Source organism: Mirounga angustirostris, unplaced genomic scaffold (genome assembly GCF_029215605.1).
Source record: "Mirounga angustirostris isolate CCGP_5_RB_7025 unplaced genomic scaffold, mMirAng1.0.hap1 SCAF_4, whole genome shotgun sequence".
In the NCBI taxonomy this organism is placed as follows: domain Eukaryota; kingdom Metazoa; phylum Chordata; class Mammalia; order Carnivora; family Phocidae; genus Mirounga; species Mirounga angustirostris.
The window spans coordinates 95,026,424-95,041,211 of NW_026991712.1; the positions used below are offsets into that span (position 1 = coordinate 95,026,424).

Consider the following 14,788-nt stretch of genomic DNA (forward strand, 5'->3'; position numbering starts at 1 on the left):
AAGCTGTGGAGTTGTGGCCTGGCTGCCCCCCGCTCCATGTGTGCTCTATCTGGAAGTTTCCTCTGCATCCAGGCCCCTTCACTTCAGAACCATCTGCCCCTGATTCCTCTTCCTTAAGCCATAGGCTTCACCATTTTCCTCCTTCTTCCCTGTTCTCCTTTCCTCTTCTGCCCACCCTCTTTCCCTGGGCTATGAGGTTGTGCTCCCCTCTCCCCCCGTGGGCTCTGGGCCTCTCCCCTCCAGGATTTTCCCAGTAGTTTCAAAACTTGCTCTCTCCATCTTACAAAGATTGCTGAGAGTTCCTAACATCTCAATGGCCTCCCAGGGGGAGAGCATGTCAGAGAATCTGTCAGGTGCTTTTAGGAGTATGCCTGAAAAATCCCCCTGGGGGGTGTGTCTGAATGTGGTCTATGCATGTATGTTTAACTGCTTGGACGTGTGCGTGTGCACACACACTCTGTGTGTGTGTGTGTGTGTGTGTGTGTGTAGGGGAAAGAATTACTCAGAATGAAACAAAATATGTTTCCATCGAGCTTAGCTGCAGTTCCTACCAGCGGTCTAAACAAACACAGCATCACCCGCCCACGGCCCCATTACCTGGCTTGGCACTGGGCGAGCTCCCCACGTCTGGGGCATATCAAATCCCCCTATTTCCAGGGCATGAGAGAGGGCCCCTGGGGTGGCAGACCACTGATATCTGCCCCAGAGGGCAAGTTGCCCCAAGGACTACTGGGTGCCTCCCTTTTTAACCTTAGTGATGTTCTCCTCTGAGGCCCAGCTCTCCTTCTGCTTCAGCCTTGTGCTTTTGTTCTCTGCCCCCGCCCCCAGCCCCATGTGCACCTTGCTACCTGGGGAGGCCTGGGAGTCCGAGTCCAGTCTCTGACAGAGCCACCCCAGGCCCTCTTCTCTCACAGCCAGCTTGGAGGTTGGGAGGGAGAGGTCAGAGAAGAATGTGCATGCAGGGGTGAGACAGAGCAGAGGGAGGCAAAAAGGGAGGAAGGGAGTGGGAAGGGAACTCTGCATTCCCCATTAGCAGTGCTAATTGCACAGTAATGACTTGGTGTTATTATCAGAAACTTATCCTGGAAAACAGTCAGCTGCCCCAGCAGACACACACTTCCTCCACAGTGATGACTTGACACTTGAGAAAAACGAGCAATCTCTTCTCATAAAGAAACTTCTCACGACCCAAGCTCCGGTGTGCTCACAGGGGCCTTGGAGCCGGGTCCTCCTGGCGTCCTGTAGCGTCACCATGATCTCCTTGAGGGCACAGACAGGGTCTTCCTTGGCTTCCCTTCTGGCTGGCTGGAACAACCGGGCTCACTACAGGAATCCAGCTGAGACTGAGCGACGGAGCGGTGAATATTGGGGATGCATGTGGGCTAAGGCTCTTCTCTCTCTCCTTGGCCCTCATCTTCTTGTGCTCCAGCCCAAGAAAATCTGCTCACTCTCCTTTTATATAAATTGCAGATTTTTGCCCCAAAGCCTTGTCACAGGCTGTTCCTGTGTTCCCCAATTCCTTCTAGTCTCACCTAACTAAAATCTCAAAACTCTCCTCCCCCAGGAAGCCTTCCCTGATTTGACCCCTTTAACTCAGCTCCGACTCGTCCAGCACTCACGTACTGACTTTGCACTGTCACATTCACGCATTCGCCCCTCTTCAAAACAGTGGATACTCCCTGAATGTGCATTAGATGGGAAGCACTGAGGATATAAAGATGAATAAGATACGGACCCCAGCTAGAAGAGCTCATAGTCTAGTTACAGTCAACAGTGTGGAGTTGCAGAACTCCAAAGCTAGGCATTGAGCACAATGAGTTAATAAGAAAAGGGATATCTGAGACAGGGAAGGAGCTGCTCTGAGTGCCTGGAGTAATCAACTCATTTAAACCTCTCAGGAAGCTGATGAGAGTGGTATTTCTATTATCATCTCTGTGGACAAGAAAACGGAGGCACAGAGAGGTCTAGTAACTTGCCCACTGTCGCACAGCTACTCCATGGCCGATCTAAGATTTGAGCCCAGGCAACCTGACTCCAAAGCCCACGCTTTTAACCTTTGTGCTTGATTGCATCCTATATGAACCAATTGTGTTGGTGATGAGAAAAAGAGGAAAGGTGCTCAGGGCGCAGAGACAAGCAATTGCAAAGTTCCAGAATCTAGAGAGGGCACAGGTGGAGGAGACGAGGAATTGCAGGAACAGAGAGCAAAAGCATGGAAGTTTGGGTGGGATGTGAGGAGGAGAGACAGGAATTATCACTCTGACAGCACAGCATGGGCAGTCTAAGGGATGCCAGGAGTGTTTGGAGAGGAGGCTAGATAGGTGGACGGAGGCCAGGTCTGGAAGGGCCTTGAATGCAATGGGTAAGAGAGTCAACCTCATCCTGAAGGCCCCGGGAAGTCTACGAAGGATTTTAAATGAGAGGGTGACATAATCGCATTATCCTGTTAGGCAAATGTCATGATCCAGAAGAGGAATGCTGAGTGCCTGAGCTAGGGCAGTGACAGGGATGGGGAGTACAGGGGTTCAAACATTTTATTTTATTTTTTTAAAGATTTTATATATTTATTTGACACAGAGAGAGAGAGAGAGAGAGAACACAAGCGGGGGGGGCAGGCAGAGGGAGAGGGAGAAGCAGGCTCCCCGCTGAGCAGGGAGCCCGATGTAGGGCTCAATCCCAGGACCCCGGGACCATGACCCCAGCTGAAGGCAGATGCTTAACCGACTGAGCCACCCAGATGCCCACAAACATTTTGGAGATAAAATTAGGAGGATTTTTAGTTTGGTTTGGTTTAGTTTTGTCCTCCTTTAAGGAGGTAGAGCAGATTCGTGAAGGAAAATATGAATTCTGTCTTGGACATAGGGGACTCGGGAGGTCTCGGGTGAAGGTGTTCTAACGGGAACTTGGAAAGGCAAGCATAGAATCACAGACAGAATAGGGAGTACTGAGAGCCTGGGTTCACACTCTGGCTCTGTCACTGGTCCCTGTAGCCTGCAGATAATAAGAGGCTCACTGTGAGAATTAAATGCTACTGTCCCCATGAAGCGAGCAGGGGAGATCCTGGAACAGAATGTGTGCTCAGGAAATGTGCAGCGGTACTGCTAGTAACATTAGTATTATTTAGTGTTTGAAGCCCCTGGAGTGGATGAGATCACTCAGAGAGAATATGCAGAGACAGAAGAAAGAAGGGATGAGAGCTGAGCCTGGGAGAAAATGGAAAGGTCGGGAGGAGGCAGCGGGGAGAGTGAGAGCATCAGGAAGGGAGGGAAATCCGGAGAGAATCGCGTCACAGGAGAGAAGAATTGCACAGTCAGATGTGGGTGTTGGCGACTGCAGCAAAGTGGTCAATGAACCCCTTTGAAACCAGTTCCACGTGTGGCCTCTCTGGGCGGCCCCTTACGCGCACTCCCCCAGGACAGGGCCTGTGTACTTAGGGCTCTGCACACTGCGTGTGACTGAAGCCCAGCGCCGAAGGGCCATCACACAGGGCTGCTTCCCCTGGGGCTGGTGCGGCGCTGGGTCTGCACGGGACCTCTGTAAATGCTCAATGAGTGAATGAATGATGTGAAAGGACGGGCTCAGATTCTGGCTCTGCCACTTGCTAGCTGTAACCCCAAGTCAGTTGTTTTTAGTCTCTCTACGGCCTCACCACCAAAGTTTGGATAAGAGATATCTACCCACAGCTCAGGGTTGTTGTCTGGAGTGAGATAACAAATGGCAGAGTACCGTGTCAACTGGGTTGTGCTTTACAAATGTACGGGAGTATTAATAAAGGCTGGGGGCTGACTCAGGAAAACCACTTAGTGTACCTCTAACAAACGACAGAGATGTAGATGAGTCTTGGGGGCTGGGATGGAGAAGGATTTTTGTTCTGTAGAGTGGATAGAGGCTAAAATTGGAGGAACAAGTTTACGCTTTCTAGGGGCTTCAACCCCTCAATTCCACAGAGGGCTGCAGGCCACTGACCCAAAACGTGTTCTATTGATTCTACTTGCTTGCATTCCAGTGAAATCAAGGCTTAAGGCTTCCTAGTTTTTTCAGAGCCCTTTTGGATTTGTCATTTTAATTAGTTTTGGCATTTTATCTGGTTTCTTTTCATTAGTGCAGCACTCAGAGCCGTGAGATGGCAAACTCTCTCCAGGCTCCTTGGGGAGAATTCTTGTCTTTGGGGTCCTGGTCTTATAGGAATCTTGGCTTGGCCCTTTCCTGGAAGCTGGACTCTGACCACGGAACACAATCCAGATGCCGCAGAGACTCCCTGAGCTGCCCTCTGAGGAGTCCTATCTCTGTCGAGAGTGAAGCAGCCAAGCATGTCCTGAGCCATGACGCTGCCTGGCCTCAGCCCTGTGTTTTATCAGTGATGCTATCTGTCCCCTAGAGCAGCAACTGGGCCCAAGATGCAACTGGGGTGGCTAAGGTCAGAGGGCCAAGAGCTTTGCAAAGAGACACAGGAGTAAATCTTTCACTGCTCTGTAATTTATTTCCAAATATTTTTTATTATAAAGTTAATTTAAAAGTATTATAAACATTTTTGTAAAAGAAGAAAAATTATTCATACCCTCATCATCCTTCCCAGTACAAGGAAGGGGTACTAACCAGGAATCAGAAGGCCTAGATTCTATCGCTCTGCCACCTCCTAGCTTGTGTGGCCAGGGACCATTCACTTCATTTCCCCATTTGCCAAATGGACTTTTAGCATCCACCCATTCTGCCTCTCAGGGTTGTTATAAGATTAAATGAGATAAATTCCTGGGACACCTGGGTGGCTCAGTTGGTTAAGCTCCTGACTCTTGGTTTGGGCTCAGGTCATGATCTCAGGGGTGTGAGATCGAGCCCCGTATTGGACTTCGCACTGGGCGTGGAATCTGCTTGACATGATCTCTCTCCCTCTCCCCCTCCCACCACCCTAAAAAAAGAGAGAGAGAGAGAGAGAAATCCTTCTTGGCAATGTTCAGGGACTTGCCTAATGGAAGAATATGGGTTAAGCTCTGGACAGTGTGCCTCATGGATGTCCCTCTAGGATCTGAGAGACAGAGAGAGAGGACAAGAACTGTCATTTGTTTTAACACCTGTAATGAATCAGTCACAGTATATTAGATACTTAACCTTATGCATAAAGCCCTTGTAACTATAAAACAGGCCTTATATGTCCTATTCTACAGATGAGGAAGTTGAGGTTCAGACTGCTGAAGTATGACACCTAAAGTGATATATCTGGTAAGTGATAGAGCTAGGATTTGAACACAGGTCTGTCTGACTCCAAAACTTGTGCTCTTTCTTCTGTATGAGGTCAGTGTGAAGAGGAGCAACCTTGGTTTCCTTCCTAGCTCTTCTTCTCCAATCATTCTCATTTCTCAAGTAGTACAGAGAGAGCCCTCACACACCACAGGTACTTAGGTACAGCTCTAAAACTTCCAGGGATGATGTTGCCTTCTGACCTTGAACTTGTCTCTGTTTCCCCAGTCCCCAGCCTGCTGGATACAACAAACCCGGTCCAGTCTTCCCAAGTCTGATCTGGAACTCTATGCCTGAGCAGAGAGCACAGAACAGAGATGAGACCTCTGAAATGAGGAAGGAATAAGACAGAGACAAATGTACCCCCTGGCTCAGGAGGTTTGAATTGTCAAAGACCTTTCTTAGAATAAAAGCAAGACTGGACTCTCAAAAATACCTGGGCATTGATGCAGGGCTTTGCAATGTCTTCTGCATCTTTTCAAGCAAGGAAAAATTCCTGAAAACTCTTATGATGGCTTGGAATGGCATGGTTTGCAGAAGTCACCCAGCTTTGGCTAAAGTTGCTATGTTGGTGTGGGGGTTGGGGGACAGGGGGTGACATCTGCTGGAAATATTGATAAAGCTCTTCTGGCAGAAACCCCATAGGGATTCCATAGCAGTGTTTGTTTTAAATGATGGTGTAAAGCATTCCCCCTCCCTAATACAAGACATCTACTTAATTCTCCACCAGCAGTGGAACAGGTTCAACTGATACCTGTTTTCCTAGAGTAAATTTAAAACCCTTGAACAAAGTGTCCACATGCCTCACTAAGCAGGAGATGGGGGAGGTGGGGAGAGGAGATCGGGGGCCCTCAAAGTTGGGTCAGAGCCCTCTTGGCTCCAATCCATACTTGACAAAGCCATGAGTACGCTTGTATCTTTTTCTCTCTGTCTCTCCCTGTATGTCAAATAACCCGGCTATGTACATCAGACTGCTCCCTTTACATCTCTGCTGGGGGCTTGGAGGGGAGGAGGGAATGGGGAAAGGGCTCCCTATTTAGAAATTGCATTGAGATGGAAAGACAATATGACACATCGACTCATGTCAAAGGAGCTCATTCTTCTCGCCTACAGCATTAGCAATTTCTTACCAAGGTTTAGTCTTTTTTTTTTTTTTAGAAATTATTATTTTGTTTTAATTTATTTTATTTGTAGCATAACTCAACAGGCCATTGCTGCTCAGAGCAGAGTGGGGGACCTGTCCAAGGGCAGTCGGGCCACTGCCTAAGAGATTTGGGGTGGGGGCAGGGGATGTGAACTTTGGCTATTTCGGAGGAAAGGAGGGCATAGGAGTGGGATGCTCCGGTTTCTGCTTCAAATCTCCTCTCATTCTGCTTCCCACCCCACCTCCAGTTCCCCTCCCTGCTTCTGAGCAGTCTAACCTGGGGACTAGGGGCCCAGATTCAGGAGGCTCCAGCCACAATTGTAGATGAAATGAGAGCATTGGAGGAGGGGAAGCCCAAAGTGAGTCTGGACACCCTCTTCTCTAGAGCCAGAAAAACTGCTCTTCTGCTCCTCTTTCCTTTCCCCACTCAGCCCCCTCCTTTCCCTTCATGTAAAATCCTAGAATGTTGTCGCTGGAAGGAGCCTTGAAGAGCTCCTCATCTGGCTTCATCATCTTACAAATAAGGACACTGACACCCTGACAAGGGACATGATTGCCCCATGGCTGGTTTGATGCACCAGTCCTGGAACCCCGCCTCCTGGGGCTCAGCCTAGTGCCCTTGTTTGCCACTATGCAATGCTGTCTCTGCTCCTCCTTCTCTCCACACCACCTCTAAATTGAATCTCAGATGGTCTTTCTCTGGAAGATAGCATTGAGGGGCAACAATTCTACTTCTTTCTACCTCCTTCCCTCTTCAGGTCTGGGTGGGACCCTGGGAGTCTGAATTTAGTCTTTTCATATGGGAGTGGGCTTGTCAGGGAAAGGGGTTTTAGAGAGGAAGAGTTCCCAACTTTACATGTTTTTTGTTTGTTTGGTTGGTTGGTTTGTGGCTGGTTATGTGACCACAAGTATCTGCAGGTATCACCATTAACCTGGGGGCAGGGAGAGAGGGCAAAGAAAACAACTAAGGTGGGGCTTTTTCTCAATATAAGAAAAAAAATGTTTCTCTTTTATCTCTCTGAATGAGTGTCCCTTTATATGTGTATGGGTCCCTCTGCCCCTCTTTCCCTGTTCTCTGTATCTCTTCTGTATCTCCTATATTTGTCTCCATATGTCTCATCCTCTGCCTCTCTTTCTCTTGTCTCTATCTGTGTCTCTGTTTCTCTCTGTCTCTTTCATACACACTCATTCACACACTCGAAATTCAATAGTTATTGACTGACCCGGGAGCCCTGGCCCCTTCCCGCCGCAGCCCTGTCAGAGCAGAAACTCCTCCCTGTTCTGTTGAGAAATGCCAGGTCCAGAGCTGCTGCCGGGGCGCCAGAGACACTGCAGAACCGTTTGCCTAGTGTGGAGGCTGAATCCAGGAACAATGAGAAATTATCTGTTAATTCTCGGCTCCTGCCACCTGCTCTGCTCCAAACAGGCTCCTTTGCCTTCAGTTTAGATGCAAATTCCCCCACTCATTGTAAAGCAAAATATTGATTTCCCTGCATCACAGGTCTGGGCCCTTGGAAGGTCCTGTGCTTTTTCATTCTCTGCAAAGGCAAAACAAGGCGCTTTGTTCTGCGAATTTCCCCAGGAACTCGGGAGGGGGAGGGAGAAATTGCCGCGGAGCGGAGCAACAGAGTTGCCATAAACATGGGCAGAGAGCAGTTCTTCTCCATTTGTATTTTACATAAACACAAACCTGCTGCCTCAGAAACTGCTAATGAGCATGTAACAAGGGGCCTCCCCAGTGCTGAGCTCTGCATTGGGTGGGGGAGCAGGAAGTGACAGGGCTTCTGGGCTCCTCAGGTGGGTTCCAGAAGCACTGGGAGGCGGATGGGAACTCCACAGCCTCACCTGTTCTTGGAACAGCATTTGAGCACCTCCCTCAGGAAGGCGGCCTGGATTGCATAGTGCCGCCGGGATTACGCTTGCTCAGTCCCTCTAGCCTGAGTTCCTAGCCTTCTCCCATCGCAGGCTCCGGAGGTCAGGGTGGAAGCTGTGAACCCGCCACAACTGCCCATCGCCCCACCTTCCCTAACCCCGTGCCCACGCTACGATTGCGCCAATGGGCCTTCAGCACCGTGGACAGAGCCAGGGAGCGCTTCCCAAGGGCAAAAACCTTCTGGTTAAGCCGGGGTCCTCTGAGGCCTCGCCTCGGCCCTTCTGTACTCGAGGCACTAGCTGCCGGGGGTCTCTCCAGTCCAAGGGCCAGCAAGCGCGGCTGGCGCAGATGGCGCATTTGGAAACCGCCAGGAGCTGGGGCTCCGAATCTCCTCCCTCTGGAACGTGAGTCACCGCCCGAGCCACCTCCAATTAACGTGATAATTAGGAGGAAAGACCCTCCTCCCCCACCCGCCACCAGGGTACACACCAGCCCCGCGGCTTCCGGAGGCTCCAGCTAAAGTTTCCTTCCCAGCTCGGGGGAGGCAAAGGGACCTCAGCCTGGAGCTTCGGGTGAGCCGCACACGGGAAGGGGCCCACCAGGCGACAAGCCGAGGACGTGCGACTTCCGTGACAGGACCCCCGGCAGGGCCGCGCCGGGTGGCGACCGGTAGATCTCCAGGGCTGAGTGAGGTGCTCGGAGCGCCTCAGCCAACCTGTTCCTGGACCTCACGCCACAGTTCCTGGAGGGGAAGTCTGCTTTAAGTCTAGCCTCAGTTCTCTCGTTTAGTTTTCAGGCTTTCTGGCCCTGGCTATGCTTAATAGCAAGAGGCATTATCTCCAGTGGCGTTGCACCGCTGTGGGGAGATGGGTCTGGCGGGAACGGAGCGCCCTCTTGAAATGCCCCTCATTCCTATTTGCCAGAAACTTTCCCCTCTCGTTGCCATGGAGAGAGACGGCCGCTGCCTCCCGTTGCCATAGCAACATGCGGGTACCGTGGACCGCAGGACTGCGGGGCTCAGAAAGTCTTCCTGCAGTTCAAATAGCCCCGCAGTCTTAGGGTCTTCTGCCTCCGAAGCTGGGACTTGGGGCTAGTCTGACTAACTTCCCCCGTGAGGAACCTCGGCCAAGATTCTCCCACTCCCAGCCGGGTCATCTTTCTTTCTGTAATGGGTTCATCTATTTCGTTGCCACTTGTGTGGAATGTGGCAATTTACCCAGTGTTTTCACGAACACTATCTTTATATTCCCAGGCAACCTGTGAAGCACTCGTAATCATTACACCCCTTTTACAGAGTGGGGAATTGAGGCTCAGAGAGGCCCAAGGTCACACCAGGCAGTGAATGTGGAGTCAGATCCCAGGCCCTTTCCTGGGCCTTGCACCGTCCGGGGTGCTGGACAACCGGGCTCCCCTGCCTCGAACCCGCCGGGACTCAGGCCTGTCCCTGGGTGTAGAGGGGGCGGCCGTGAGGCGCCAGACTTGCCAGCTGCCGCGGGATGCCACGTGAGGGGCGGAGACCCTGCGGGGAAGCGATTAAAAGCTGAACGGAGCCGCAGGGGGCCGCTGCGGGGAGGGTCTTCTTGGGGCCGCCTCGCCCCGCCCCAGTCCGGCGGCGGTACGGGTTCGGGCGGCTGCTTGAAGCGCCGGGGTGTCCCGGGCATGAGTGGGGTGTGGGGGACCGGGGGGCCTCGGTGCCAGGCGGCGCTCGCGCTCCTGGCCTCGCTGTGCCGGGCCCGGCCGCCCCCTCTCGGGTTGGACGTGGAGACTTGTCGGAGCTTCGAGCTACAGCCCCCAGAGAGGAGTCCGAGCGCGGCCGACTCAGGTAACGGGAAACCCGAGGCCCCCTCTCTTCCTGGATTCTCGCCCTGGCCGTCCTCCCTCCCAGAGCCCCGGCCCCGGGAGCCCCAGAACCTAGACAGAGAACTCCAGCTCAGGATCCTGGGTTCGGAACCAGCCCCAGCCAGTACCCTGTTCCATCGCCCGCAGGGCAAGCGGAGAGACGTGAAAGGAACCTGGGAGGCAGAGAATCCCCGAGCCCCCTCCCGTGTGACTCTTCGGGGATCTCGCGCAAAGCCGCGCTCCCGGGGTGCAGCGCCCCACGGGGGCCTCAGTTTCCCTAGCGTCTCTCCGCTCACCCTGCGGGCAGTCTGCCAGGGAAGGGGTCTGTGGAGCGACCTAGGAGACCAGGGACACCCCGGCGGAGGAAGTAACTCGTTTCTTGGGGGTGTCGAGGTCCCAAGGTCCGTCTGTCGGTCTGCGCGTCCGTTTGTTCTCTCGGGGAACGCGGTCCGAGCCCCTTGGTCTCGGGGAGAAACTTGGGTCTGTGGGCGGCACGAGGTCTTTGTGTCCGAGCGTCTCTCCGGCTGCGAGTGGCTCTCTGCGTCTCCGCCGGGGGGCGGGGGGCGGGGGGCGGGGTGGGGGAGGGTGTCTCGGCATCCCCCCCCCACGCCCGCCCCTATAACTCGCTCCCTCGGTCCCTCTCTGACTCACTCGGACTCGGGGCCGGTGCGCGACTGAGCCGGTGCCTCTCGCCGACTTTGCCAAGCGGGCGCCTCCTGCCCGAACGGCGCGGACTGTGCCCCGGACGCAGCCCCGGCGGCCGCCGAGCCCAGGCGGGAGCCCGAGCCGAGGCGAGCTCGCCGGAGCCGGTGAGTCGGGAGCCCGAGCCCCGCAGGGCCCGGGCCCGGCGCGCAGCTGCGGCGTCTCTCGGGAGTCGCGACAGCGGCAATGGCGTGTCGCGCCCTGGCGGCGGGAGCCGCGGGAGGGTAGGCGGCCCGCCCGCCCGGGTATTTACTTGCCGCACCAGCGCCGTGCGGCCACGCTCGCCCGCTGCAGCCCGGCTTCTTTGTCAGGATGCCGACGTCTGGCGGGTCCTGGGAGAGAGGGAGCACCCGGTCGCCTTCCCTCCGGGGGGAGGGGCGGGGGGCAGTGCGAAGCCTCGAGAGGATGCGGCGTGGGGGTGGGGAGATCCTGCAGGGACCAAGGCGCCGGGGTTCCTTTGGCTCCGCAGACACCGCCCCTCCTCGTCCCCCGACCCTGACCCCGGTGGCGCTGGGCCTCGGGGAAGGCGAGGGTCGCCCCTGTGGTTCCGCACCAACGGCGCGGGAAAGGGAGGAAGGGGCTACGAGAGGCGGGAATTTCTTCTCCACGCGCGTCTCCAGGGATCAGAAGCCGGGGACTGGAGCGGCGGTTCCTGGAGCAGGTACAGCTGGGGTAAGCTCCCCAGAGACCGCAGGTTCCAGGGCCCTGTTTTTTCACTTGAGGTTAAAGGTCACAACCGTTGGTAAGGTCCTAGGTTAGGAACCGGGCCGCTCGCGGGGGGTTGGGGGGGGTGGGGGCGGGGGGCGCAGAGGAATAGAAGGAAGATAGTGGGCCAAGGGGAGAATTGTGTGTGTGAGGGGATTGTGTCCAGCCTTGCGGGAGTGGAGCGCACCTCAGCCTTGCGTGGGTTGTAGGGGGCGCTGCTCTCTCGCCTGCACTCTCTCTGGCCCGGGCAATGTTTGATCAATGGGTTGATTACTGCAGCAGAAGGGACTGAGGTGAGACCTAAAGAAGGACTTTCAGAGGGTGGTACAGTGAGGGATGTTGGAGAGGTTGATTCTCCCTCTTGAAGAATCTCGGAATAAAGTAGGCCCAGCACGTGTTCTTAGATTTTGGTTCTCAGGTGCCCTCATCTACTGCACCATCCCTCTCCTCATATCTCCCAGACACACAATTTTCCCCAAGTTAGGGAGTCTTTTCCTGCCTGCCTGCCTACCCAGCTTCCTTCCATCCTTACCTCCAACAATTCATTTCCAGTGGGGGCCTTAATGCTGGTCCTGACTTCTCAAACCCTAAAGGGGATAATTCAAGGTGAGAACACACCTGTCGAGTTCCACCTGGGATGGAGGTTGCCCTCCTCCCCCATCTGTCCAGAGCAGAAATGCTGCATGCTGCGGAGGGTGTATGTGTGCCTGGAACATTCTGATACAGGGAGGCACTGGGGTTCCGACTCCAGAGGGACACCCCATAGTCTGGAATGACAGGTACCTGGTGGCCAGGCTGAGGGTGAGAGAAGGTTGAGGAACGACAGTAAGCAGGCTCAGATGAATCAGTGTGCCTTCCCTGCAGGCTGCTTGAGCTTGACTTGTCAGTCCTGGGGGACTTGAACTTTGGCTGCTGAGTCACAAGCCTCAGGAAGCCCTTGGGGGCCAAGCTAGGGGACTGAAAGAGAGGAGGTGGCAGAAGGAGACCCTTAATCACAGCAAAAGAAAGAAAGTGGTTGAGAGTGGCTTTGCGAGCTTGGGGTTTAAGTGAGCACAAGTCTGGGGAGATGCTGTGCAGTTCAGGACCAGGCCCCCAGGTAGCCTAAGTCCTAGCCTACTCCCTATATCCCAGAGCCACTGCCAGATTCTCCTGGCAGAGAAATGCTGGATCTTTTCATTTGTATTTTCACGAAAAATGCAAGTGACTAGAGCATGCCCAATTCTCTTTACCTCTGTATGTTTCCCCCTGCCTTCCTCCTACTGAAAGTCTCTAGCTCACGGGATTTCTAGTAACACCCTGAGATTCAACAATTGAGATTTGGACTCTACTATCATTTACTGGGATCCTCCTATATGCCATGGTCTGTGCCAGGAATTGCACAGGAAACCTTAATCAGATCTCCTTAGCTTTCCTGACTTGAAACACCTCTACACAAACTGTCCCAGATAGAAACAAGTTCCGTTTTTCTTTAAACATTCTGAAGGCGAAGGGTTTGTTTTCCTCTTTAATGTACAATCCACCCCCCACCTGCCTACCCCTGCAAGTGGACACTGACAGGCAGTTCTCTTCCTTCTTCATGCCATTTGCCTTGTGGAGATGAATGAATTTGCTCCATAGGCCAAATGCAGAGTGTTGGATGTGGGTAGGAGGGTTTTGGGTTTGAGATAGCAAGCAGAGATTCAGAGGTGTTCCAAAAAAATTCAGGAACTGATAGAGGACCCTGAGCTGCCCTGCCCCTGCCACACTGGCAGCAGGAATGGTTATTCTTGGTCTTACATGTGGCCATGAGATGTATGTCCTGTTGGTTTACTTCTCTACTGACTCTGGAGATGTTCTGTGATTCAGTCACCTGCTTTTGAAGTTAGCCTTTGGCAGCACAGGTAAGATTTTTCCTGCTTGTGATGGCAAGTTAAATGCATAGCATTTCACCAAAACCACAAACGTTCCTGTTTCTATAACTAAATAATCAGTTACTCCCTCACTCCTTGCCGGAAGGAAGAAATTCTGCAAATTTTGCCTTCTTTGAGGAAAGGTGCAATTACGATCCTTTAGAATGTACATCCTTTAGACGATGTTCTGACTTTATGGTGTGTCTTCAACTTTAAGATTCTAGAACTAGGGTAAAGTATCTAGGAGCTGTACAGTGCTTGGATTTGCAGTTCTAGAAGTTTTCTTCTACCTCTGTCTGTGGGAACTTTAAGAGTGGAATGGTAGATCATCCCCTCCAGGCTCTGTACAGAGAAGACATGTTCTAACTGTTCTGTTACTCTGTCCACACAGTTGGAGGTATAACATGTGGCTGCAGAAAATTAGGACTAAGACTGAGACATCTGGACCCAGCCAGGTTTCTTTAGGATCTGTGTAAGGCTGTCTGGAGTGGGGGAAAAAAACAGGGTAAGAGAAAGTCCTGCCCAAGCTAGGTGGCACCCTTGCTGGTCCTGCTTAGGAAAAGAGGTCTCTGAGCACCAGAGGACTGAACCAGCCACACTTAGGAATTTTCATCTGAGGGGGCATTGAAAGTGGAGGTGAGCAAGATATCCTGCTGTGGACGCTCTAGGTATACAACATTGTCTCATCTCCCCCTTCTCTCTATTGCCGATCTGTTTTTCTTGCTCATGTGGGCCCGGACAGACCTCTCCTCTCAGTCCTTGCAGGGGTAAACAGGAAGGGGGCGTGTAGAGGGAAAGAATCTTTCTGGCTCTCTGTCTGCTCCTCTCCACCATCACCCCAGCCTTGATGTCCACATCTCAGAGGGACCCCAAGCCCTGACTAATCAGCCATAAACGTACAGTTACCATCTTCCAAAATAATAATACTAATAATTGCTAAATTAATGCCAATGCTCTGTTAGCTACAGCACTCCACATTAGTCTCCGATTTATCTCTGAATCCCCTAATGATGGTGGAAGCTGGTGCCCAGTCATAAAGCTGGTACGGCCATAATTAGCCCAGCATTGTCTCTCCTCATCGAAGCTTTTCAGGGGCATTAATTCCTTCTCTGTTTGGACTCTGCTAATTATCCCCATCGGTAGTTCAGCCTGGATCTCTGAAAGAAGGAATGGAAGCAAAGGCTCTCTGCTCCCCCTCCCCCAACTCTGAATTTTAATTACACCAGCTTCTCCTAATAAATTTACAAGCCATGGCAGAGTTTATTATTAATGGACCACGTCTGTAAGGCTTGGAACAGAATAGCCCTGTTCCCCCAACACATGCATGCACACACACACACACACACATGCACGCACACATACCCGCACTCTCAGGTATTTCTCAGGGACCTATATCTCTGG

The 14,788-nt window shown here is 52.8% G+C and overlaps 1 protein-coding gene across 3 annotated transcripts in view; it reads left to right on the forward strand.

Moving 5' to 3' along the window:
• Window positions 1–9,911: 9,911 nt before the first annotated feature.
• SYT6 (synaptotagmin 6) overlaps window positions 9,912–14,788 on the forward strand; it is a 58,416-nt gene continuing 53,539 nt past the window's right edge. For all 3 annotated transcript variants that reach the window (XM_045895363.2, XM_045895365.1, XM_045895366.1), the window contains exon 1: window positions 9,912–10,074. In XM_045895363.2, coding sequence (XP_045751319.1) covers window positions 9,912–10,074 — 163 coding nt within the window. The remainder of the gene's footprint in view (window positions 10,075–14,788) is intronic.